Source organism: Struthio camelus, chromosome 2 (assembly GCF_040807025.1).
Source record: "Struthio camelus isolate bStrCam1 chromosome 2, bStrCam1.hap1, whole genome shotgun sequence".
Lineage (NCBI taxonomy): Eukaryota > Metazoa > Chordata > Aves > Struthioniformes > Struthionidae > Struthio > Struthio camelus.
In genome coordinates this window covers 57,578,298-57,602,778 of record NC_090943.1, presented here as the reverse complement: position 1 = coordinate 57,602,778, position 24,481 = coordinate 57,578,298, and the positions used below count along the sequence as shown (strand labels likewise).

General features: G+C 39.4%; 1 protein-coding gene across 4 annotated transcripts in view; it reads left to right on the top strand.

The window, feature by feature from the left end:
- Window positions 1-22,028, top strand: part of LOC104147070 (amphiphysin) — a 127,741-nt gene extending 105,713 nt beyond the window's left edge. For 2 of the 4 annotated variants that reach the window (XM_068935919.1, XM_068935917.1), the window contains 8 exons: window positions 5-37; window positions 1,181-1,231; window positions 3,399-3,521; window positions 10,868-10,924; window positions 15,237-15,389; window positions 16,324-16,590; window positions 18,311-18,412; window positions 20,850-22,028. In XM_068935919.1, the coding sequence (XP_068792020.1) occupies window positions 5-37; window positions 1,181-1,231; window positions 3,399-3,521; window positions 10,868-10,924; window positions 15,237-15,389; window positions 16,324-16,590; window positions 18,311-18,412; window positions 20,850-20,957 (894 nt within the window). In that variant the 3' untranslated portion in view covers window positions 20,958-22,028. The remainder of the gene's footprint in view (window positions 1-4; window positions 38-1,180; window positions 1,232-3,398; window positions 3,522-10,867; window positions 10,925-15,236; window positions 15,390-16,323; window positions 16,591-18,310; window positions 18,413-20,849) is intronic. The other 2 variants (XM_068935920.1, XM_068935918.1) reach the window with 1 other exon arrangement.
- The last annotated feature ends 2,453 nt before the right edge of the window (window positions 22,029-24,481 follow it).

Sequence of the window (24,481 nt, the reverse complement as noted above, 5' to 3'; positions counted from 1 at the left end):
TTAGGCATCCAGCACAGCATTTAATGGATTTGCACAGGTAAGAAATAAACGTATTCTGAGAGTTTTTTCTGTGCTCTTAGAAACATATTAGGACTGGCTATATAATTTGGGGACATCTGTTCTGCTGACTAGCTTCACGATAATGTCATACCGAGACAATTCCAAACCCTGTCTGCTCTCTGAAATTGTTACTAAATGTACTAGAATGATGTTAATACTCTTGGTACTTTTGGCCTCATTGAATTTAATAGCAAAACTCCTGCTACCTTAGTAGGACTAAAATTTTTGCTCATAAAAAGATTGCTTTAGCTTTTATTATTATATTCTTCTGTGGCTTTTTCTCACAGTCCCCAAATGCTGTAAATAATGGCTTCTTCCATCTTACTTCCAATAACTGTATGTGTGTGTACATAAAATGAGTTTTATCTCTTTCTGCACCGTTATTTTGATTTAAAATATATTTTAATATGAAAGTTAAGCCTAAATTATTTGTTTACAGCTATGCTGATGGTGAGACTCCATGTTAGGTGTTGCAGAGGTGCTATGCACACAGGTAGCACGTTTTTGCTTCCAAAGACTAGGGCTATGGATTGTCTGAGTCTTTGTGAAGTGTCAGCAGCTTTCCAGAGACTGGATCGTCTGCAGCATATCCCGTGCACCGCTTTTTAAAAGTATGCAAATAAACTGCGCTAACATATGGCTGGAAGTGAGCTTTGTTCAGTGCTAACTCATGTTGCTTCAACCCTTTGAAACTAGTAAAGGATCTAGAAGGAAGGGGCAAGGTGCAAGGCTCACCCCTAGACATTAGGGCAAAATGTTTGCCCCAGGGCAATCAAAAGTTGATATCCCACTGACGTCAGTAGGGATAAGATTTTACCCTTTGATGTTTTTCAGTTAACTGTTTCTGAATGATTAAGATGACGGAAAACCCATTCTCCACTTTTATACCTATTTAACGGAGCTACAATTTTGTATCCACAATAACTTGGCAGTACAGCTAATATCCAAAGAAAAGCCCAGAATGAAGAGGACATGAAAGTAGCATAGTGCTAGCTTAGTCTATGAGAAGTTGTTGATAACTTTACCTAAGAAAGTCCTGAGAAATCGTGTCTTTAGTAGGCTCTTGCAAACATTCCATCTCGAATATTTTTGCCTCATTGTTTTTCATTTTTATATCTAGGATACCTCTCTATTTACAGTGCAATCAAATGAGAATGTGACAGAAACTTTGGTAAGTTGTGGCTTTTGCATCATTTTAAAATGTCTACAAAAAGGGGTACTGCTTTCTTCTTGTGCAAAGACATTTGCTCCTTGTATGTGTTGCCATCCTCTAACTTGCAAAACCTTAGTCTGAAAGAACTGGTGGGTGAGTGGATCCATTTTAGTTGTGTCTTTTCTCAGTGAAGCAGTCTTTCACAAGGAAAACGCAGAGAAAAGAAAAGTAACACTGCTTTGAAGCAATTGGCCTTACAGAAAAGAAAAACAGGATATTCTAAGTTGCTTTTAATTTTCAGATGCATAATCAAATAGTTTCTCATTTGTTGCAGTTAAGAAATGGCAATAATCAGTACTATCACCCGGTGCGCAGCAAGCAGGTGATGGTGTATGATGGCTGTATACCCATCTCCAATATTTCTGTAGCTTTATCCACTTAGAGCTGTGACTTTTCGGGAAATATCTTCCACATATTAACATACAGTCTTTTAAAGACTGGAGAATCTTCTTGGAAGTGATCACACTCTGGCAGTTTCTTAGTTTCTGTTACAGTCTCTGGTTAGCTGAAGTAAGGATGTCAAATAGCTGCATTACTGCAGTGAGTGTCGTAGAATGATATTGAAAACATTATTTAGTGTGTTTTTGTATAATGCCTCAAGTGGTGCGTGTATTCAGAATGATTACTGAATACACTGAGAATATTTTTAGCTTTTTTACTTGCAGTTTAAACATGGCAACTAGTCTGAAGCCTGCTTGTCGATAAGTGACTTAAAGCACATCAATAAAATCTGCGTTATAACATGTTGTCTGTGATTCTAAGTTTAAAAGTTTCTTCCAGTGTTAAGCCTCAGAAAACTCATTAGTCGTCTTACTTGGGATAAATTTGTCTTGTGTTTCTCATTGCAGTCCTACTCCTTTGTGAAATTCCCTAGAGCTTGTATTAATACACTAGACAGAGATTCTGCACAGCATGTTAGAAGATAATGAATGTTTTTATATAGTGTCAAATCCTGAAGGTCTTGCTTAGGCAGACTTCTCTGTGCCTCATTTAAAAACCATTCTTCTTAAGGAATATGTGAGTAAAGAGGTGAAAGGCTATAGATTTTTTCCTGAAAAATATTGGCAAGGAAAGGATTTTCGTATCTTTGAGAACTTCATGGAAGCTCTCCCTTTATCGCAGGAGACCTTACAGCCAGCTGTACGTTAATAAATGCAAAGCTGTTAAATAGCTTTTGAGTTTCATATTATGCTGAGCAGTTTTTTCATGGCAAATTAACCTACTGGGGTTATTTTGTCTGATCGAGTCAGCCATTTTTATAAATGGGATATGCCAGGTCCAGCTTGTAGCCCTCTCTTTGTATGCATGTGTGTTTGCAAGATGATGTCCCTGTGCAGAGAGATCCCCTCTCTATGTTGAAGATCCCAGTTGTGCTCTGAGCTACTTTGCTACAGAACTGAACTTGTTGCAGGCTGGTGGTGTTTGCTAGATCCTCTGGCTAAAAACAAGCATAGGCCAGAATTTAAAAGGGTAGAAATCTCAGTAATGTGGCTGATAAATGAACGCCTGGTAGGTGATTGAGAGCTCAAAGGGAATGCATGGTAATAAGAAATCAGGGATGATTTTCACACTGCAGGAATTGAAGCAGTAAGTGGTTGCCCATGTGTATATAAAAAACATTTGCGTCTCTGGTATTTGCTTCCTACCTTTACTAGAGAAGGGGCCATTTTGTCAGAGAACTGAGAGAACTAAGGAATAGGAGGTAATTTAAAACCTCGCATAAGCCTTGGGTTCGGATATGCAAGCACCAGTTTCAGTTCCCAGCTTTGCCATCACTTTCTGGAGCATCTCTGAGTGAACTGAATACTTTCTTTCTGTTTCCATGGCCCTTTTCTGTGGCTCAATAGGGTAAGACTTTCTTTCCTTGCAAGGGAGGGATGTAGGGACTAGCTCAGTTTACATAAAGCACTTTGAGGATGAAAGTGCTGTCTAGCCGCTAAGCGTTAATGGGATGGTGTAAGGCCAAGCACTGTTGTCCTCTTCCCAGCAAAATCCTGCAGGCCTGAGCCTGCAGTGTGGCAGCTGTGAGTGAAGCAGCATTGTCACAGGCATAGTTCCCTTTTTTTTCCTGCCCCGCTTTTCAATGATTTTTCCACTGTCTACTTAAAAATCAATGCAACAAAAGACTGAGGCTGAAGAAGCTCCAGCTGGGGAACCTAAGGTCGAGGAAACCCCTGATGCTGTTGCTGCTGTTCCCGAAAAGGAGGCTGTCCCCGCTGAGCCCACCGAGCCAGCAGAGCAGGCTGTGGTGAGTGACCTGTCCCTCATGTGCTCCCGGGCCTCATCCAAGCCATCTCTCACCATGGTGAATGTGCCTGCTGCATTTCAGCCATCCTTTCCATTCTTCACCATCTGCCCCTGGCTGGTGTCCTCAGCGCTAAGCTGTGCCACAGCATGCTTTTCCAGCATGCGTGCTCCTCTCAGTCTTAAAATGTCATTTCTCTTAAGTCTGGCCTTTTAGACTGAAGTTCTTCTGAATGATTGTGGTTTCACATATTGTTTGATTCCAGACAAACTTCAGAAGGGGAAAGAATTGATGCCATTTAATAATGACCTTATTAGCATTTTGTTTCATTTCACTTCAAGCTGAGCTGTAAGCACTACGCCAGCGTGCATCTTATATGGACTTTGCTTGAGCATGAAAGTACCAGCAAAAAGTGATTGTAGTGTAAATGCCTACAAGTCTCATGGTTTTAGAAGCCAGCTGCTGGCTGAGGAGGGAACTCCAAAGCACCAGTTTGGAAATCTTGAGATGTTAGCATTCAGGAAACAGTGGGAGGAAAAGAAATGACAGGCCCTACCAGAACACAGAAGGGCACCCCGTATCACTACAAATTGAGAGGTACACTGAGATGGTGGGATTTTTTGTTTTGTTTTTTTGTTTAGGTTTTTAATGACTAGAATCCCTTTCTGATAACGGGTATCCCAGTGAATATTCTTTTTATGCAGCTTCCGCTTACCTCAGTCTCAAGGTCTTGGAGGGGGGTGATGCCTACAGACTAAGAAACCCTGCAAGAAAAAAAAAATCTATTATTGTCAGCTACCAGTCCAACAGTGTTGCTGCTTTCCTTGACACCAAAACCTTGCTCAGAGTCTGTAACAAGTGTTTGTCACTGTCAAAATCTGAACAGGAATTGTTGGACCAAATCTCAGGAGGTAGTTACCTTCCATAAAGCCAAATAAATATGAAGTTGTACAGCTGTTCTTTAAACAGTTATATGCCTTGTGCAGAATCCCTTTTCTGGGAAACTTGAGTTGATGTCCTCAGAGACATCTCCCTGTTGCAGGAAAGGGCAATCATTCCTTCTTAAGAGTGAGTAAAATAATTCCAGATTATTTCATTTTCCCCGAAGTTCATTTTACTGAATCGTGAATCTGAGGAATGAACCTGAACACTGTTGTAGATTCCTTGTGTAAAACTGGAGAGAAAAGGGGCTTCCTTCCTGCGTCAGTTTCTCTGCCACTGAAGTCAATGGACGTTTCATAGGTCTGCTTTTGACAATTGAGCACATTTGAGTGCAGTACATGTTCCCAGTAGAACAAGGTTCTCCTTACTGAACCTGCCTTTAGCCTTGGACTAGTCTCTGCATCTCCATCTGTTAAGCAGGGATGATGATACCCTCTTTCTTTTAAAGGCAGGTATTTTTCAGTAAAGCATATGATACACTACCACATGGGAAACAATTAAGTAGGCTGTAGTCGATGCAGACTGGCTGAAAAAAATCAAAGTCATTAGTACCTATGGATGTGGCAATGCAGGGCATCAGAAGAAGGATTATCAGGTGTGCAGTTACTGTCAGGTCTCATATATCTGCCTCTGGAGCTGATCTTTGTTCACCTTTTTTTTTAATGGCAATGGCTCAGACACTACAAGCCTGCTGATGACGTTTTTCGATGACTAGGGGTTGGGTCATGTCATTAGTATAGAGGGTTAGCGTTGGGATAGCGTACAAGCAGAACTGAGGGAGGACCTGCAAATGGTTGGAAGCAGTTAATGTGGTAAAGGGCTCACTAGCTCTACCTGCCAGTCAGAAGCTGATTATCTGCTGGTGGTGTTGGACCCTTGTAAAAGCCACACATGATACTGAGTGAGCTGTCTGAAGCAGAAAGAAGAAAGTACTAGTGTTGGAGTGCAAGGCTCTGGAGTACAAATGGAGTTTAATTAAAGACTTATTTAAGTGAGGCAAGAGTAGAGCAGTGCTACTAGCATGGTGATGAGAGACCTTATCTAGTGAGAGGAGGTGGGAGGAAGACAACTTGTCTAACCAAACAACTGCTTGTTAGTGCTGTCCACACATTCATTGGTGGGATAAACAGCAGTGGAAAAATAACTACATAAGCTTAAGAAGAGTGTTGAAATGAAAGTATCCCCATATGCTCAATGTTTCAGAAATACATGTGCTCAGAACATTTTTTCCCCGTTAGAGCAATCAGATTCTGGCACAGCTTTCAATTTGAAGTAATGGGGACAAAACCTGAAGAGGTTTCAAACTGCAGATTATGACTGGGATTATATGACTGGGTGTCTGTGACAACAGCAGTTCGGATGTTGTGATCCAGGAGGTTGCTTCCTGTCCAGTGTTTCCTATTAATAAGACTTGGATTAGTTCTGTTTTCAGTCTGCTGGAGAAAAAAGTAAATAGCTACCCTGGACATTTTCTGCACTGACTGTACAAAAACTTCACTCTTTCAAAGAAATCAAATCTTCAGATGTTCGGTTATATTACCTAAAAACGTACACAGGGCTCATTGATTGCTGTATATTTTTATATTCAGAAGCATGTGACACCACTTCAAACCTTTGCACAAATGGAAAGTGCAATTTAGACTCTCTAGGTAATCAAACTAAGTTATTTCATTCATCGCTATTTCGGTTCATGTGAAAATGTTCTTCTCACAGAGAAAAGGAAGCACTGATATTTTATGGAAATTGCTCTGGAAATAGAAAGAATGTCAGTACTGGACACCTACTATACATGTGGACATCCCATACAGATAGATGAATTTGCCTGGGTGGTGTCAATCAATATTCCAGATGTCTACACCACAGGATTAAAAATGGTATCCTGTGCGAAGGATATGAAGAGGCAGGTTGAGCTTTAGCCTTAGCACCTGCCTAGTTATCATTCCTCCCTTGCTCCTATCTGACTAAGAGAGAAAAAAATATCTATTGTGGAAGGAAAGGGGAACAGTGCTGGGTTGGCTGTTCTGGAGGACTTTGGGGGAGAAGGAAGATACTCCCTGTCTCTGTCCAGTCCTTCCTTTTGAGTGTTCAAGTTTTTCATTTGCTTTTTATTCAATTCTATGGTACACGCCGGAGCAGGTGATTTCAGGATCATCCCCTTACACCTTCACACGTGCAAACTAAGAAGGCCACACACTGTGGAGATCAGTCTCTTCCACTTCTATGTGTTTTCTTTTGAATTGGTATGAGTCACAGTAATAACTTGTCAACTCTGTATAGAGGCAAACAATGAAATTGCATGTCTGAGGCACAATGTTTTGTCAAACTGTTCTCCCAAATGTCTGATGTCTAGTCAGAGTAAATTTGATAGTTTGGAATAAAGAGAAGGAGGAAAGGAAGGTGAAGAGAGGAGGGATGGGAAATTAGTTGTTAGTCTGGAGCTCTCCTCTTCAGGTGACTGAATGACAGGAAATAATGTGGAAGAAAAAATATTAATGAAACTTAAAAGGTTGCTTCTAAATGGTTTTGTTTTGATTTTTCTGTAAGGATTTCATAAAAAGAATGCAATAAATTATTTTACTAGAAGGAAGCCAACTCCTTTTTATCTGGCACTAAGACAAAGCAAAGTCATAAAATCTGTTGTTGTAGTAGTAGACTGATGTGACCTTTTGAGATAATCCATTTTGCTGCCTGAATATCACTGTAAAGTTCTTAGTTCATGTTCTGTTGGAAGGTGATCTAGCTAAGGCAAAGAATTGCAGAATTATGAGGAAAGAGAGAAAGAAATACAGTTTCAGAGCCAGGCGATATAGTAGCAGTCCAGGAGAAAGACCACAGGCATTAAATGTAAATTAAACAATTTTGGTTAGGTTTTTGTTGTTTTTTATTGCTTTTCAAGTTTGACATTGTCAGAGATGGGGAGAGAGGGAAAGAAAGTGGGAAAGAGAGGTCTGGGAAAATAAGCTGAAAGTGTTGATTTTAAAAATGCCTGAAATAGTCATTCTTAACTTGGTCCTGTAGAAGCAGCAGTTTTTATTTCAGGGAAGTACTTTCCAGGAGCTGTTGCAAAGAAGAGTCTAAAGGTTAGGATTGATGACAAATATGATGAAAGCTAAGGAAATATGATCAAAGCTAAGGACATAACATGGAAACATGTCATTTCTCAACAGCTGATCTGCATTTGTTTACTTCATAAGTGCGGGTCTACTTAAAAAGTGGATTTGTAAGGTACTGGTAGGTATTTTTATTTTCCCATTGGGAATCTTCTATGGGTTTAAGTAACTTCCTGTTTGTAGTGTTACCCACTGTCAGTTTTATTTTTCTTTGGTAGAATTCCTGTAAAAACAGATTAAGCCAGAAAAGTTATGACATACATTGTTCACGGTAGGTGCTTTGTGGTAAATTTTCTGGCAGGGCTCTCACTTAAATTGGGGAAGAACAACCCAGTGGGTAAGGTACTTATTTCCTGCTATGGGAGTTCTGGATTTGACCACTTGCATTTTCATAGTTCATTATTGCCAACAAAATTAGGAAGATTTCATTACAAGATCTCATCATAAATTACTGCATGGGATTTTATTGCAGGTTTGTGTATTGGTCCTTCAGGTCTCAAGTGCCACGGAGCAAATACAGTTTTTATTAGTAGCTAGCTGGCAACAGTTGATCCTTTTCCAAATTTTTCTTTTTTTTTTTTTTGTGGATAACAAAATTTTTGGCAACTAAAGGGGCAGAATGACCATTTGCACTATGCCCTAACAGCTCTAGCAGAGCCAGTGTTAGCCCTGGTTTTAAAAAAAAAAAAAAAAAAAAAAAAGAAAACCTTGTTGCGTGGACTTCTGCACACTGAAACAGTTTGGTTTGCTATTTCGATAGCATCCCCAAAGGCAGATGTCTAATCCAATGGATACAATCTAAAGAATATAGTGCATTAAGGACTGATTGATTTGTTTTTCAGGTAATAGTACCCCCTTCACCCCTTTCACATTGAAACTTCAGCTAAACCCTGAAGCATAGATGAGTATTCTTAGAGCTTTTTTGGTAGATGCTGCAGAACCCAGTGTACCTGTCCTGCTGCATTGAAAGGAGAATGTCAGATATGCCAGCAAATAACATTCTCTAGAACAGAGAGAATTTGAGGAGAAAGATGGCAAGACCACAGTATATTAAAGTGAGAGCTTAGGAAATTATTCTCGTCCATGTGAGATATAATGCCTGGAGTTCATAGCACTGCTCAGAGATCAGCTTTTTGACCTCCATTATGCTTGTTGGTTCTGAGAGCCTTTCTGTGCTTTGGGTTTCGCACCTGCCTGGGTGCTGATGTTTTCCCGTCAAAAGCAGTTAGACACTCAGTTAAATACTGTGATTTTCAAAGCTGTATATAAACATATATGGATGTTACCTTCCTGATAAGCTCTTTGCAGACATTGAACAAGTAGAGCAGAGGCCAAGAAATAGCCTTCAGCTTTGAGGATATCTAATTATGGCTGAATCCTACTGTAGGTACAATTTGTCATGCCCAAACGGCTGAGCATGTGTTCTGGGAGAGCAGTAAAATGGTTAGATACAGAAGAGTGGTTAACTGATGGGAGAGAACTGAGATAGATCTTCAGCTGATATGAAATAATGTTCTTCTACTGAAGTCTGCAGAAGCAGATTTTACTTTCTCTATGGAACCAGAATGTTACTGTAGTCATTCTTTTTACCAGAGCTCTCATGCCTTAAAAATGGTGCAGTCCGTGCTACCATGCCTCTTTTGTAAACCCCCACCATTCACAAAATCCCAACTTCCAACTAATCAAAAGAGCAATGCTGCTAATTTGACTAGTGAGCAAGATTTGTCATGAAGCAAGGGAAACTGCTTACTTTCTCCTTTCCCACTAAAAGTGTGCATTTAGTTAGCCTGGAAAACAGTCCCTGTTACATTTAAAAAACAAAACAACCCCCCCACACTCACACACCCACGCAAACACCGAAAAACCCTTCTATGTAGAGGCCCAAACTACTACTGTGAACTGGGCTGATGGGATTCTTGTAACAGAATATTGCTGGATTATTACTAAGAGAAGGGCTGAGGCTGGCATGTTCCTGTCTATAAAGTGCAGAATGATGCTCATTTCTGAAGGCAAATTGACCTAGAAATACAGCTGATGGCAGAAATTCAGCACTTTTTATAGTAAAAGCATAGGAAGTGTTTATCTACTGAAATGCAGTTGAATATATAGCTTTTATGGGCAATAGAAACATTTATGTTCTTCTCTTCTGGAAAAAAAAACTTCTGTGGGTTGGGGTGTGCATCTCTTGAATAGGAAATAATTGTGTTATGCAGCTGATATTTGTTTCTCTCTTTAAGACTCTCCACACTCTCCTTCAAACTATAAAAATGAGGGCTCCACAGCAGAGACTTGGCAGCTTCAAAGAAGAATTAATCATAAAAAAGGTTATATAACACTAATTTTAACGAGATAAAGCTATGAGAGGTTTCCATAGTAACGCTGCTGTCAGCAAGTGCCTTGCCCTGGCATCTGGTCATGTTTGGGGCTTATGGTGTGACTGCAGGGAATACTAGAAGATTAGATTAGAAAAAACATGAGTGATACGAAGTTCAGATATAACTCAGTATCCTTTTATTAAAAAAGGAACATACAGCCATTTTGACTGAAACATGTACAGTTTTTGGAGTGACAATTACAGGTGTGTGAAGGCAGTTAGTTGGGGCCTGAACATTTGCGATCTCATAGTTAATTTCTGATTGCTAAAGATGACAGTCCATGCTGTCTCTCTTCTAAACCCCCATGCAGGTTTACACATGTAAAGCCCGTTACAGCTTTGTTGAAAAATCTGATTTAGCTATGTTTGCAGAACGGGCTCAAAATTTACTTTCAAAATGTGTTTCCAGGGTTTTGATTTTCGTTTTTCCCTGGAAGAGCATCTTCAGAAATGATCTATGTCCACAGGGAGTCAAACCTGAACAGAAAAAAAAGTGCTTCAAACTATTTGAAACTGGACCTCAATTTCAGCCGTTTTGACGTTTTCTTGCACTAAATCTACCAGTAAGGCAGAGAAACAGTCAAAACTGAATCCATACTCAAGCGAGTGGTTTGACTCACTGGTTAAATCCATAAATGCTACGGTAGAATTGGACACCAGCAGGGGCACAGCTGTCCCTAAGAGTCTGGGGAGTAATTGTGTCACTTTTCTTGTTTTTTTTTTTAGCTTCTAACTACTGTTTCAAATGATAAGTAGCAGTATGACTCTTTCAGCTTGCAATGAGCAATTCCATGTAGTTCCAGCCATTCATTTTGTTGCATCCCATACATGCCATTCTTCCATTAAGCTTGCTTATTACCAATTTCTCTGTAGCCATAACCTCATCCTGAGTAAGGTGGTGACCATATTTCCTCTCTGTACAGGACGGTATCGAGGCAGGGGATAAGGAGACAACTGGAGTTGCTGAGAAAGAGAGCGAGGTACATAAGAGCAGCCTCAAGAGTGTGGCTTTTAATATCTCAAGAGAAGCATGACAAGAAGTTTTTGTCACTTGCATGTTATCAATGTGTAGGCCGAAATAATGTGACTAACCCAGCTGCAATACCTGCTGTTCTAACACACAGAACATCTCACACATGAAGACCTATCTCAGAAACTGCCTGTTGCAGCAGTAAACAGCGATAAATATTTTATGGCAGAGAACAATGCAGCTGTGTGGTAGAAGGTGGTATAACACTGTTTCTGTTGACATTTAGTGTAAACATAAAAGATGCTGTATAGAGTCCTGGTAGCTTTTACACTTTCCATAAATTTGTTTGCCTAGTCCTTCCTGTAAACATCTTTATAAAAAGAAAAAAGCTTTTACTCGTCATTTATTTTTTCTAGCATATGTCTTGAACTAAAACAGATATTTCAAATTAATCATGTTATGTACTTATTTTCTAAAGCATGAATCCAGCATCGAATTAGATGTAGTTAAAACCAAAACTATAAAGCAACTGAAAAAATCAATGACATATTGCATTTCTCTTTAGCTGGGAATACGTGGACTCTAATGGTTGTATTTTGCTTCCATTTCTTCAGAGGTGAGAAAACAACCTCTTACGCTGAATTCTTCTGTACTAAAGTGAAATTATAACAATATGTTCAAATATGCACAGAGAGCAACACGAGAGGAATGGCTACACATTAAAATGCAGGAATAGAAATAGGGACTGAGAAACTGATGGTAATTCCTAGTCATTAATCACTTAGGGTTTGTATCTTAAGGTGCTGACAGTCTCCTTTGTTATGACTTTATTAATTTTATTTCAGTAACATATACTGCACCATCATATAAACTGGTCTCTGTTCACTTTGGTTGCAGAACATGAAAAGTGGGGCTTTCCAGTTCAGTTTTGTTGCACTGCTGTTTTACAGCATTGAAATTTCTCTGGCTCCATGGTACCCAGGTGTGGCTAGGAAGTGCTTTTTGCTGCCAACAGCTGTCCCTACTGAGTTACAGGGTTTTGAGCTGGGAATGAGGCCCTGCAATCCATACCTTTTTCCCAAGCAGCAGCTCAAACGCCTGACTCACCACTTCAATATTCCTCACTGGTACTAGCACATCTCCATAGAAATCAGTGGAATTACACCAGCAAGAAACTGCAGGACGGAGTTTTGGATCAGGCCCAGTTTTTCTGACTCTCAACGTTGACACAGTGTGAAATAATGTCCTGCTGCTTCTCTACTGTTGTCTTATTGCTCCAAATATATGTGGTCCAACAAGAAAAATACAAGAAATTCCTAGCTCTCCCCTGAGCACCACAGGACTAAGTCTTTGAAATTTAACTTTATAATTTTCTCCAATATGACACATCTTTATAAACACAAGGTCTCTTATCTGGTAAGCCCGTCCCTTGTGCTTTGTTTTAAAATAGCAGTATTGCTGAATGCAAGAGCTGCTGTAAGAGATCAAGCTATAATCTAAACTAATACCCTGTCTCCAGTGGAGACTAGTCCCTCCGATGCCATAACTTTCATAAACGATTCTTCTACTATGCCTGAAAGTCTTCCAAGACTTCACAAGCAATCAAAGTATTCCCTAAAACATGATGATTAGTTCCCCTTGGCATTATTATAGCTGGCTTAGCTGTAGTTATAACTAACTGTCATAATAATTGCCCAGTCCCTTACTAAATCCTGCCACAGGGCCAGATCTTCAGCTCTGGAAAACAGGCATGACTATATTCAAGTCACAAGTTGAGGTGCTCAGCCCACCCTGGTCCTCTCACAGAACCCCCAGCAGCAGAGTCCGTAGCCTTGTTTCTCCTCTTTCTTGCATTAGTCTTGCTGCTGCCACATCTGGGGTGTTATGCTGAGCTGATGGCAACGCTAATGAGAGGAGAATCCAGTTGTGTGAATCAGCTGCATCCTGGGTAAAGAAGCATTTGTTTTTACTGCAGTTAAAAAACAGTCAAGTGGTTCTTTTATCTCAGCCCTTTCTTTGTCCTCTATAAGGCTGATATAATGAAAAAAACTGGCCAAATCTTGATATTACTGCTAGAGATAAGTATTTTAAAATTCTAGTAGACTATAGTCTGTTAGACCAGTAGTGTTATTGATGACCTATGGAAAACAGAGTTGTAGGATTAGTTCTCGATATGAAATCAGATGATACAGGTAATTATATCTGCAAATATATGATTCACTGTAGCTGGGTATGGAATGCTAGTTTTCCTCGGTTCAGGGGGACCAGTCTTCCTTCTTTTCCTTTTCTCTGCCTCTCATCAAACATTAAATATTGAGGGATGAAGTGAGGTTCATATTTTGCTACCTCCTATGAATCTTTGCAAAAGCTTTTTCTACCTTTTTTAATTAGAATAAATGATTGTACAATTCTAAGACATGGTGTAGATTCAGTGACTTATGGCTACAGACTGTGAGAGTCTGACCCTTTCAGCGCAGTGTACTTGAGAGCTGATTTATATAAACTGGAATTCTCCTCCTTAGTGTAATAAAATGGGCTGTGCAAATACAATAAAAGGGAAAAGTGTTGATCCTAATCAAATCAGACAGCAAGATCAATTTCTGCAGCATGCTGTTAGAAGCACACAGTATAAAGTCATTCTGATATGCACTCCATTCCCTGTCTTTTCTACTAGCGTTGTCCTGAGTTTTTGCACCCATCATTTATTTGAATATCTTCTTGAGTCAAGGCTGCTAAAATCAGTAATACTGTGAATGGCAGACTTGCACGTCTTACTCAAGATGTGCAGGAGAAGGTTTCAACATCTGCCAAAGTCATTTGATGTTGCTTCTTTTTATGGTAGGGCATCCTTTGTCAGGAGAATTTTCAGCTTAAAGTAAAGCTTCTCCAGTTGTTCCCACAGAATGCTATAATGCTTTCTTCTTTCAGTGACGCTGGGAGAATGTATTTATCACTTCAATTAAGAACAGCCAAAAGGAGTAGTACTAAATATTAGGTACTACTAAAAACAGTATCTGGAGAATGACCATAAACAATTACAGGTAATTCAAATTGAGGTCAGGTAGCTGAGTTAGTCTTATCTGTGGAGGAAACGTCAAGCTGACGCAACGAAAAGCATCAGGCTGTTAACTGAAGATCAGGGACGTTTTGGCTAACTGTAGCTTGACATCAGTACCTAGAATACACTTTTTCTTCAATATTTGTATTTTATCCCAGTACTATTTGCCGTAATATATTAAAAATTCCATGCTTGTGTTCACTGGCTTAACAGAATGACTTTTGTTATTGAACTTTTACCCTCTGGCCCTTAAGTTTAATCCGCTCTAAATACATACCAGTATACTAGTGTGAGCATATGCCAGTATATACTAGTTCAGCTGTAAGAGTTGAACACTGTACATAAAGTAGGGGAATAGTCTCTGCTGGATGAAGAATTTAATGCTGATCTGTAGGCAAGTAATTTTCTATCCTCATTTGAAGAACTGGAGCAAAACACATTACCTTTTCAACATAAACTTAATCCTATATGCTTCATTCATGGGCCTTTATTTATGGTTCATTTTTTATACTGACCTAGCTCTAGATCCTCCATTTATCTTTTTTTTTTTTTTTTTGATTTCTCATCTTCATCCAGCTCTAAGAATATATTAGCTTCTGCTGGTATAGTCCAATTTGCAAGTCTCTATTATAAAGGAGTCTGTAACAAAATAAGGTAATATTCTAGAAGCCAGACCAGGTCTAGAAGTAGGTAATGGCAGCTGGAGATGGCTTGTAGCCTTGTACCAAGAACATACTCCACCAGCATGGTCCTGTGGATGCATGAACAACTTGCAGCCTCCTCCTCAGCAGAAACCTGTGGTGAATTTCTTAGCAACAGAACCTGAAGGTGAATCAGCCCCAAGACCGCAATCACTTAAATGTTTCAGCGGGTAATGGAAGGAGTGTTTTATAAGAGCATCCAGTGGGAAGAAGAGCCAGTAAAAAAAGTGAAAGAGCTTTGACAAACTCTTACTGCATTAGTGACGTCTGAGGATTCCACTAAATGTACCTAGTGAGGTTTCATAAACTTAATTTCTTCCACCTGTTAATCAGCTTCACTGGGCAAGTTTAGCTCTTTACTCCCTGCTTGATATGTCAGGCACAGGATGGCAGCTGACAGCACTGTCCCCCACCATAAATCAGGAGAACCTCCCAATGAAACCAAAGACCTGGGCTGGCAGCAACTGGGGAGACTGTACAGCATAGGCTGTTCCACGACCTCTCTCCAGCTGATATCCACATCTAGTGTCCTGAAAGGAGACTCCTTCCTGTTTTTTTTGTAGGTGATAACTACTGCAGAGGAGGCTGTGGTGGTAGAAGGAGGTGATGTGGTGGTGGCAGCAGAAGCTGGTGACAGTGCCGCTAGTACTGAACAGGAGAGTGTTGCTGAAGGTGACCAACCTCAGGGAGAAGAGAAGGAGGCTGGTGTGTCTCAGGTAACTCTTACTGGTGCAAGGAGAGAATGTGTGTGGGGGGGTCTTTTGGAGAAATAGGGAGAGAAAGTAATGACTTTTTTATCTCTTGCCACTGTGTCCTATCAACAGCACTACCTTGTTTTAAGTAAATTATGATCAAGCTATGTGCCTGCATCCAGCCTGCTGCCTTCTCTTCTGTGACCTCTGAGGAGCTGGGCAAAAGCTGCTTGAGCAGACCCTGCAGCCAGGGCAGGAATTGCCCCCTTCTGTCATTGTGTATTTTATTTCTTCAGTGTACCAGAATGGGTTGATCTGGCAGAAGACCAATGAACATATTCTTTCCAGAGTTGAATGCTCCAACGAGTTTCATTAAATGCCTTTTGTCCTAGGCTGTGTGATCGGTCAGATGCTTCCTACTTAACCTTTTCATTTTGTCCATTCCTGGTTGTATTGCTGTAAATCAGGAGAAATCACCTCAATCACCTTAATCTGTCAAAAAATAGGTGATGTTTCCTACTTACGCCATGTTTACATCACTGTTATCCTGCTGACTTGAATTCCCAAAGGCACATAGGAACTCTTGGAACCTGAGGCTTGATCCAAACCCACTCAAAGAGAGGGAGTGAGAAAGGAGCTCTGTTAATTTCCATGCACGTTGGAAGTGGAACCCAAATGCAGAGCATTTTTATTATTTAATGTATATGTTTCTGGTAACATAGAAAGTATGTTAAGAGAGAAGAGTAAAGGGAGTTGGTCAAATTAAAGGAAAGGGTTTACTATTTTACCTTGTTGCACAAGTACTGTTTCTTGTATTAATGTAAGAATCCACTGCGTAGAATAAGAACATCCATTGCCGTATTTACTATGTAAAATAAACAAACAAATGCTTTTTCCAACTTGAATTAAAGCGCTAATACTCTTCTGATGTTTTTGTGCCCCCCTGCCCCCACCTTAGGAAAAGATCAGCAGCATCCCTTCAGTTGTAATAGAGCCAGCATCAAACAACGAGGGGGAGGGAGAAGAACACGAAGTCGTCATGAACGAGTCCAAAGATGCTGCAGCAGATACTGGCACTCAGGGCGCTGAAGGTTCTCCCACTGAAACTTCTCAAGTTGGCAGTGAGCAGAAGCCCACCGAAGAAATCCAGGCTGCAATTTCTCAAGATCAGCCTGCATCAGCAGAAGATACAGCTTCTGCAATGCCTCCTGGCTTTCTCTTTAAGGTCTGCTTGCATGTTCACTCATTCATTCTTTAGATATCCCTTCAAATCTGGCTTCTGTGGATATGTATGTACCTATAGGCAGTGTAATGGTTTCTTGAGGCCAACGGATGCTTAGTTTAATGGCCACGCACAAGCTCAACTTTTCCTTTGTGCTGTTTCTCTATGCAGGAAGTTTGAGAAAATGTTTTCTGCATACTATTGTTATCGCACATATCCTTAGGTAGCTGTAGAACTCACTTAAGTGTGGGAGCCTTTTCATCTCACCAAATTATTATTGACAATGAATATGTTGAATAAAACTCCACTGCCATAATTCGTGAGGAGCATTGTATGACTGACTATGTGATAACAGCATCATAAAATGGCATTTTTCTGGCATGAAAATTTATAGTAGAAGTTCTGGCTCTATTGAAATCCATGGGACTTCCACAACTCATTGTAATAAAGCTAAAATGTCATTCCATGACTTTAGTAATGTTACAGTTATAAACTGTTAGGGTAATCAAACAGAAAAGTTTAATGAGACATAAGAGAAATTCTATCCTTGGCTGACAAGACCCATAAAGTATCTTGGTTAACACTGTACTTAGATAATACTTCTCTCTTCAGAATTACTGAGCTGGAGAAAAGCTCCATGAGGAACTTTACATGCTTCCTATTACAGTTTGCATAGTTCAGACTAATTAGTTCCATGGCACTCCACAGGTATGCCGTTCATTTTGATCTGTTCTCACTGCTCAACGTTTTCAGCAAACGTTGAGAGTAACATTAAGATAAGGGGAACAGTATTGTGCAACTTTGACTCAGACATGCTGACACAGTTCATCTTTTATTTTTCATCATGCTCTCTTGGGTAAGACGTAAATAAGGAGAAACAGAATGTATGCCTGCCATCTGGTTACGGATGCCATTTTCTTTCGTTACTGCAGTGTTACCATGGAGGTAGTTGTGCCTTTGAGAAAAGTGGAATAGCGCATCTCTTTAGGAGGTAGAACTATTTAGTTAAAACGATCTGTTCACCGCAACATGATGACCCTGCCAATAGTTTGATAATTGCTCCTTTAAAAGAGACATATTTCGGGAATCCCATCTGGCAACAAATGGGGTTCTTTCCAGGGCAAAAATAAAGTAGGGTTCCCATTACTTGCTTCCTTGATCCCATATGGGAATTGGTACTGTACCTTTTGCTCTAATTTCTGGATGTTTACAACAAGAGTAATACGCAGTGGCCAGAACAAGCAAGAGCCCTGAAATGTTAATCCCTACGAACTCAGTTTATTAGCAGAATCGTGCCATCTGTCTCTCAGATATAGTGATGACAGTGGGGAATGAAAGCAAGTTCCTTATACAGAAGAAATAAGGGTAACAGGACTCCTCTCAGAAGCAATGCTTGTTGGGTGTTGCAGTATGATTGGTTCCTGAGATCCTGTGACCCGGGGAAAGTATGTTAGGTTTACTTCTGTGTTTTTAGTAAGACTTGCCTAAAACAATATCTGTCTCCGAGAATATGAATAAAAAACTTTGATATTAATCAATGTTAACATTAACAATTTAAACATATATATTTATAGCCATGTGTTTGCATAAAGAAGGCATATATTGGAGAGTTTAAAAAAAAATAAAAGCACTATTTTTTTTGTGGTTAAAATTTAGAGAAAATTTTATTGGGAAAATATCTCCATTTAGATCATGTCTATATGTTTGGTATTATTTTCTTTAGGTTGAAGTTCTACATGATTTCGAGGCAGCTAACAGTGATGAGCTTAATTTAAAACGAGGAGATATTGTGCTAGTAATTCCTTCTGAGACCACAGCTGATCAGGTAAAAAAAAAAAAAGGGGGGGGGGATTATTTCTTTTGTTGACTTTTTTCTTTTTCTCAAAATTTGTCCCACAGATTAAAGTTAATAGGAAATGCCTATTCAAAATGGCATTATTGTTAGAAAACACGAAGAGACTTTGTTTGTACTTGGTTTTATTTGAGCCTAAAAGGCAAAGTTAGCTACAGCTGCAATCCTTGGATAGATATGTACTACTAACAGGATCCAACCTCAACATATTTTTCTAAGGTTTTTTTTTAATGCTACTTTATAGTAGATTTTACACAGGTGCACGTACGCACACAGACTTAATATGGAAGATGCCTTATGAATAGCACGTTACTATATAACCTCTTGTTTTAACATGGCAACAAAATCGATTATATGGTCCCCAGGTGTTCAGGGCTTTTGCATGTGCATTTGGGAAAATAATACAAATTAGCCCACAGAGAGCATTGAGGCTGCACACAAATTGTTCTGACCTACAACCAAATTATATGGAAGTGCTGCCATGTGTGCTGCAAGCCTCTAAAACTAACTCTGCCCTCTGGAAACCTGAACCTCACGCAGTCCCTTCCAGAAATGTTCTTGAACTCTGCTAGCAATCACCTTGTTGTTGATGAAAGAGCATAACAGTTTAATTTCATTTAAGACATCTAATTTTCTTTTAAGAACGTATTTCTAGTTGTTTTTTAAACAATTTTCTTCCACGTGTTCAAAAAAAAAAAACGCAATGAACTGAAATATTTTTTTGACTACTGCTTTAAAAGAGAGTCCCACTTTATACTGTTAGTGCTGGCCACTTCATTGGCATCTGCTAGTGCTCAGAAGGGCCAGTGAAAAGTCTCCCATTAATCTGAGAGTGGGAGGAGGGGGACTGAACCCCCTGTGATAATAGCTCTGCCCTGAATGAAGAACATTTCTTCAAATAGGTCTAAACACTAACACCACAAGCACATATTTGGAGTGCTGGGGACAGTATTTTAAATTGTTTTGATGACTGATGCTGTGTAAAGGTAGGTAATATAGGAATAGATTCTCTTATTCTTACTCAAATTATTCTATATCATACTTCATGGGCAGTTCAACCAATTTCATTAGCAATATTTGCAGAATAAGATACTACTGTAAGAATATCAAAATCTTTTCTTTGTCTTCATTTTTTTTAGGATGTTGTATATCAAATATATGCTTAATCTTTGCTTGGTAATCCATAAAAGTGTATCCCTTTCTTGTGTGGAATTCCTCTCCTCAGCCTGTGTTCCCCGTTCAGAGAAAACAAGTCCCACCCTGTGGCTTTCATTTTTCTGTTATTCTTGAGTTACACTTACTAGTAGGATCTGCTCTGTCTGTGCTCAGAAAGCTGTAGTCTCTGTCTCCTCTGTCTGAGATATTCCATCTGCTATAAAAACATTTCCCTAGTTATACCACTTAGTCAATGCAATAACCTGTACTTGCTTTAGTGGTACTTATTCTGAGTACACCACCACATGCAGCCACTGACCAATCATGACTTAGTGCTGTAAATGAAGATCTGTTAAAACTATTCCATTTCCTTGGGTACTTACAGGGCAATCATAATACTACACCTTTAGGTATTCCCTGTTTGTCTTCACTTTGCTCTGGCTCCTGTTCTTAAAAGGAACAAACAAGCAGCAGCAAGAAACACAGAGGAAAACAGAATCAAAGCACTCAGCTAGTGAAATGAGAACAGACTAAGCATTTTGAAAAATATTGAATTGATTTTATTCCAGGTAGAATTGATGGTGCTTAAGAGAACCCAACACCTTCCATCTCTTTCAGTTGACTGGACTGCTGATGATCTGGGTTGCAATTTTGCATGTCAAGTTCTGCTTCAGACTCAAGTTTCCAGAAATTTTTGGTAAAATAGGTGGCTATCAACTGAGTTTGAGTTTCTAAAGACAGTAACTTCAGAAGAGACAAGAACTATTATTTCTTCTGACTGCCAATATATGAACAAGAGACAAGAAACCGTAGGAGAAAAAAAAATCAGATTGAAAACACTGAAGTTTTTTTGCATCTGTGGTATGGTATGATGGTTCTAGCCCACTCCTATGCGCTTGCTGCTGCATAAGTATACTAACATAACCGTGAGAGCTTCCAAAAAGTCTCAGCACAGATTTGCACAAATGCAGATCTTGTATAATACTGGATGACCTGGAAGGCTGATTATCCAATTTTGAGTTCAGCTAGGGGTTAGATCGGCTAAAGGCCATACTGTGTGCTCACAACCATTTGCTCTCACAAATTTGTGGTCTGGCAGAATACATAAATTTGCCTGTGCAAAATCAGAGGTTGCTTTTTAACAGAAGCACCAAACCTTTTAGCCATGTGAGTCTGAAACTTCTTCAGGTGCGAAGCTGGTAGGAAGGAATGGGAAGGACCTGACATTTAAGAAACTCTGTCTTTTTCTTTGCAGGAGGCTGGCTGGTTGACAGGCATTAAGGAATCTGAGTGGCTTCAATACAGAGATGCAAATAGTTATAAGGGACTTTTCCCAGAGAACTTCACACGCCATCTGGAGTAGTTCTCCGCTCAGGCACATGAGTGTGGTATGAAGCTCAGTCAGTAGGTTTTTAACCTCTTTGAAACACAGGAGCCCACTTTTTTTTGTAGTTTAAGCTGTTGATGGTTTACAGACTGGTGCCAGACAAAGCTTGTTGAAACATATCGAAATGAGCATGAATGCAAACAGTTAAGCTAGCAATTTCTGAAGCAGTACATGAAAAAAAAACACATAAAAAAGAAATGTCCTTATTTGTTCACACGTGTGTGGCAACAGGTTTGTTTGTGCTTTGTCAGAGCTATGGTGATCCTGTATTTGGTCCTTTCCCATGAAATCTGAAATTAGCCTCCTCGATACCAAAACCTTAATTTTCTCTGCACTAAGTGTATTGTATTGAGTTGCACTGCAGAAGATTTGATTAGTAATCCTGTAGTAATGAGGTCAAACTATTATAAGTTTCATGTGTTTAGGAAAAAAAAAACTGCTGCAACATTTTTCAATGTTATTTTTGGATACACGTTACATATATACACACAAGAACGTATATGTGTATATATAAGTGCATATGGATATATATGCATTTCCACACCTTCATCTTAGTTCTTTGACTGTGTAGTATCATCAGTACATGCATTGCTCTTTCACTGTCTGGCATTACAGGAAACAGTTTTGTTCCAAAGCAAAACTAGCTGCTCCATTGCCAAAACATTATACAGTATCTGTGTTTGTAATGTGAAATTTTCATTCTGAGATGATGAACAATATCATGTTCAAAGCTGCTAAACCTTTGGGAAGGCATGGCTCGATCTCTTCCTCTTCCAGCTGCAATAGTTAGAATGAGATAACTTGGAGGGGGAGCTGTTATAATGCTGATCTATACTTTTTTATTTAATTGGCTAAATAAAGAAAACAGAACTAATCTCTGAGAAGAAACAAATAAACGCAATATATTTTCACTATAGGTATTTATGCAGCCTACCTTCACAGATCCTTTTAAAATAAGACAATTTAATGTATCCTGTATGAAGAAGTCATCTGTAACTTATGTTTTCCAGTGCTGTGTCATTAAAAATAAACCTTTGATCCGAAAAAGCTGTTTCAACTGTGGTGCTTTTGAATTTTTGTTACACTGAGTTTCATGTAGTTCATATGTTAAATTACAGAATCTAATCTTAATTTAATTCCTCTTTTTTCCAAAGAAATAACGTGTAACAGGTGTACCATCTCAATTCTTGCTCTTAACCCCAGTCAAGGCCAGAGCTCCAAAAGGTCTGAACCCCAGCTCAACGCGTCTCCTAATTACCATTCCTGGAAATGGACTCTGACTGCTAGCTAATTTCTTCCCACAAATATCAAAGGAGCTTGTCTGTGCTTGACTGTCATCCAACTGAAGATTGCTACCACTTATTTACTTCATTTTCTGCTTCTCCATTTTCCTTGTGTGGAAAGTTCGTTCTCCGTGAATCTGCTCTGTTATGTTTGCTGATGCAGGGGTGTTACAAATACTTAGGAACATCTGCATTTTCCTATCAATTCAGTTATTTTTCATGATAATTTTCTTGGGGATGGGGTGTGTGTGTGTGTGTGTGTGTGTGTGTGTGTGTGTGTGTCTGTAATCAGTGTCTATTTCTACTCCTAAATTGTCAGATTTAAATTGAAGAAATAGATTTTATTGCTCTGGAAGAGGAGAAAATTTGGTCTCTTTTTGTCTTTCAGAATACAATAACTTTCAAAAGCAACCTCCAATAGTGTATGTTGCAAAGAAGTTGATTGACTCAACCATGTTAACTGGGATTTTGGCTCTAAAGTATCACCACAAGCAATCAGAGTCTAAGGAGATTGTAGGAAAGCTCTTTGGTTTTCTTCCCATTCCTTCCACAGGTTTGACTATCAGTAGTGATCCAGGGTCAAGAATCTCACCAGGGGAACAACTTTCATTAGTTTTTGATCTGTTACAGTAAATTCCAGACTGTAATGCACCACCTTGAGATGGTCATTTTGACGTAATAATCTATTAAACCTATTTTATGCCATGACTCTGATGCCCTCCAGGCCACGATTCCCTGCTTAACTGGAACTTGACACTTACATTTCAGTAATAGATGCTCTACGGATCGTTGCAACGGACCCACATTGGACGCTGAAGATTTTCCTGTGGATGCCATGGGGCCACTCCTCTGACTGGGACCTACAACTGAGTGAGACCATGTTACATGAGAGCAGTAGCCCTAAAGAAGCAGATGGCAGCGTGATCAGCCTAACACATATCTTTATCCAGTGCAGATTGTGTGCAGGTACCTTTATGCCCTGTTGGTGCTAGAAGTATCTAAGTCAAATTCAGCACCCTTGGCCTTGATTTCTCTGATGTTCTTGGTACAGGCCAAGGCGCCAAATCCACTGATATCAGGTTTGCAGTACACACTAGAATTGGCATTATTTGCCTGTGCCTTTAGGTGGGGAAGGTCTCTAACCTAGACCAAACAGCCTTCATGGTTTCATCCAACATGCTCTTCAGAAATAGTTTGACAATACTCTTTGTTTCTTACTTCCACCTTCGTATAAAAGAAAATACCATTTCAAACATCAGCAAATGTCCGCTGTGGATGTGGCATACCATTCTGGAATTAACTGTGTCTTCGTAACTTGCACACCCACCTCAGAGCCCCAAACCAAGTAAAACAGACATCCTGTGGGAAGGATGAGGAGAATTATTCATGTTGTATCTTTAAAATTCTTTGCAAAATTTCTTATACTAGAATGAGAGATGCTAAAGGAAGGATGTTACTAGGTCAGCCAGAATAATTTTCCTAGTTTTCCCTTCTGAAAGGAAGAGATCATGGATACAAACATATTTATCATAAGGGGCTAGCAGCTGTCTTTAATATGCAGTTTCTTCTTACTCCAGTTCCATTAGGCGATCAGACTTATCCCTAAGACATTTTTATGTCTGCAGCTCCCTAGATGAATAGTATGAAATAGGCATATTTTTCTGTGATCTATACAAGCTTGTTCTAGGGCATACAGCGGAAATTCCAGTACAAGCTGTGGTTACATACCAGTGACTCTCCCTTTAGGAATTATATTAACTCAGAATTATTTCTTTCTTTACTTGGATGTTTCTGATTAACACACTACATTGGACTTGGTGAGCTACTGCATTTCATGCTTTTGGGATGTCTGTAAATCAATAACCCATTGTATCTTAATTTCTTTAAAGACTTATTTATGCCTAAGCAACAGCATATGCTAATAACCTTTTACAGTTATATTTTCTAATTCTACATCAAAAGAACCTTTGAAAGATTTAGGGACCCAATCTCTTGATCTTGCAGACTGATTATGCACTGTGTGGCCTTGGAAGTAAAACAAAATAACTGAAGACAGAGGAACGTCTCGTGTGAGTCACTTAAAAAATGTGTATTTGCAGCTTGTCTATCTGGTTTATGACCTCTCAAGAATAATGGAAAGTGAATAAGCTACATAATACTTCTGTTCCCCTTCTTCTCCTCCTTCTCGCCTTGCTCCACCCCTTCCAAATCTCATAG